General features: G+C 39.3%; 1 protein-coding gene across 1 annotated transcript in view; it reads left to right on the top strand.

The window, feature by feature from the left end:
- Positions 1-645, top strand: part of LOC146483700 (uncharacterized) — a 3,625-nt gene extending 2,980 nt beyond the window's left edge. Inside the window, exon 1 of the mRNA XM_085105561.1 lies at positions 1-645. This exon is cut by the window's left edge and continues 2,980 nt beyond it. Within this exon, the coding sequence (XP_084961687.1) occupies positions 1-454 (454 nt within the window). The 3' untranslated portion in view covers positions 455-645.
- The last annotated feature ends 1,469 nt before the right edge of the window (positions 646-2,114 follow it).

Below are 2,114 nucleotides of genomic sequence, written 5' to 3' on the forward strand. Positions count from 1 at the left end.
GGAGGCAAGACTGGACATGAAGGCAGGGGGCTTTTGGTCTCGAGGAGTTACAGCATTTTTCGATGTCAGAGTAACGCATGTTAACTCCAAGTGTAACCAGGGAAAAGCAACATCGACAATCTTTAAAGAGCAGGAAGAAGAGAAAAAGCGGAAGTACCAACAGAGGGTGCTGGACGTTGAAATGGGATCTTTCACTCCCCTAGTTTTTGGAACCAACGGTGGGATGGGAGCCGACTGCAATTGTTTTCTCAAACGCCTAGCCGAGAAGCTCTCAGAAAAGAATGAGGAACCTTATCACATTACTATCACTTGGATTAGAACATTGCTTTCTTTTGAGATTTTAAAGTCGGTACACACATGCGTACGAGGCTCCAGGACACCTTTTCACAAAATTCCATTTGGGGATTTCATTGATGACTGCCGCTTAAACGCTAGCCAAGCGTGTCTCCGCTAATTTTAGAAAGTGAATGATGGCGTGACGTTGTAAATTAGTATTTTAGGATCTTTTTAACAACTTTTTTATTTCATCAAAATTTTAGTCTTACTATTGTTAAAAAATTGTGCTTGAAAATAGCTCTGTTGTACTTGGAAATAGTCGCTTTTTTTTTTTTTTTTTAATCGAAATGAATTTTAAATATTGAATTGTAAATAGGTTTTAATAGCTCTTTTTCTCTACTTTTAACTTGTAAATATCAATTTTGCTTGGAATATTATAATAAAGAAAGATTTTTATTTTTTATTATTATTATTATTATTATTATTATTATTATTATTATTATTATTATTATTATTATTATTATTATTGTCACTCTTAAAACATACCCTGAAGAAGAAAGGCCGTGCCTTTCGAAATATCATAAATAGTGCTTGATTATGTAATAAATAACGGTATTTATAAAAATCTGCATTATTGGATAATTCATTCCAGAATATTGATTGGCTTAGCAGCCGCGGGATATCAGCCATTGTACCATGCCCGAGAAATCGTAGCCTCCCAAGCAGTCGTTTATAACCCTCCTCAATCGTAGGTACGCAGCATCTTCCTGAGACTTAATTTGTTTATATATATATATTTGTGTCATCGGCAAACCTGGCAACATGGCTCGTCAGGACCGAATCGGACAAGTTAGTTACTACATAGATGAGAAATAACATCGGGCCAAAATGGAGCCCTGAGGTACTTCGGAGCTGACAGGCAGAGGATCAGAGGTTTCACCAGCACTGTTACACGTTGTTAGCGACCCATCAGGTAAGAGCTAAACCACTGCAAGACGCTGCCTCCAAATCCGAACTCGAGCAACTTTTGAAGCAGGTATGCGTAACCATGGTTCACCTTATCGAAGGCCTTAGACATATCCATATAGATCATGTCCACCTCGTCTAGTAGGGAGCCCACGTGGTCCAAGACTTCCAAAAGGTTGCGGGTGCATGATTTCCCTCTAATGAATCCATGTTGACAATCTCTTACCACCTCGTACAGTCTATCTTTGAAGTGTTAAATACATATCACTCCAAGACTTTGGTTACCAGTGACGGTAAGGAGATGGGCCTGTAATTCTCTGTGCACTCACCCTTTTTAAAAACAGAAATAACGTAAGCTTCAGGTTCCAGTTCTGTGGGAAAGAATCAGTGCTTAGTGACTTTTTAAACAGCTTACAAAGAGATGGTGCAATTACAGAGGCTGTTCGCTGGAATTAAACAGACTGGCTAATTCCCGAGGATTTTCAGTTGAAGATCTTAACGGCGTACGATCACCTGGGTCAGCGAATGCACTGGCTGATATTAGCGTCGAGACTCTATCAGTAATTGTATGCGGTTTGGAATTTAGCTTCACTATAGACCAAAAAAGCTTTAGGTTTGTGTTGAGTTCGGAATCGACGGAACCAAGAAACTCATCACGGCTTTTCCGCAGCATGCGTTTGCGCAAGTTTTTTTAACTTCCCTTAGGTGGCTCGAGGGAGATGATTTCAGTTTTTGTCTTATAGATTCCGTTTTTTTTTTTATCAAATTAAGTATGGCACCAGACATCTAAAGCATGGGATTCCGTCCCTTTAGCCTCTTGGCGTATATACAGTCAGAGACCGCTACAAGAAATGCCAGTCAGTATTTATATC

The sequence above is a fragment of the Pavona decussata genome, unplaced genomic scaffold (genome assembly GCF_977016875.1).
Source record: "Pavona decussata unplaced genomic scaffold, jaPavDecu1.1 SCAFFOLD_38, whole genome shotgun sequence".
Taxonomy (NCBI): Eukaryota; Metazoa; Cnidaria; class Anthozoa; order Scleractinia; family Agariciidae; genus Pavona; species Pavona decussata.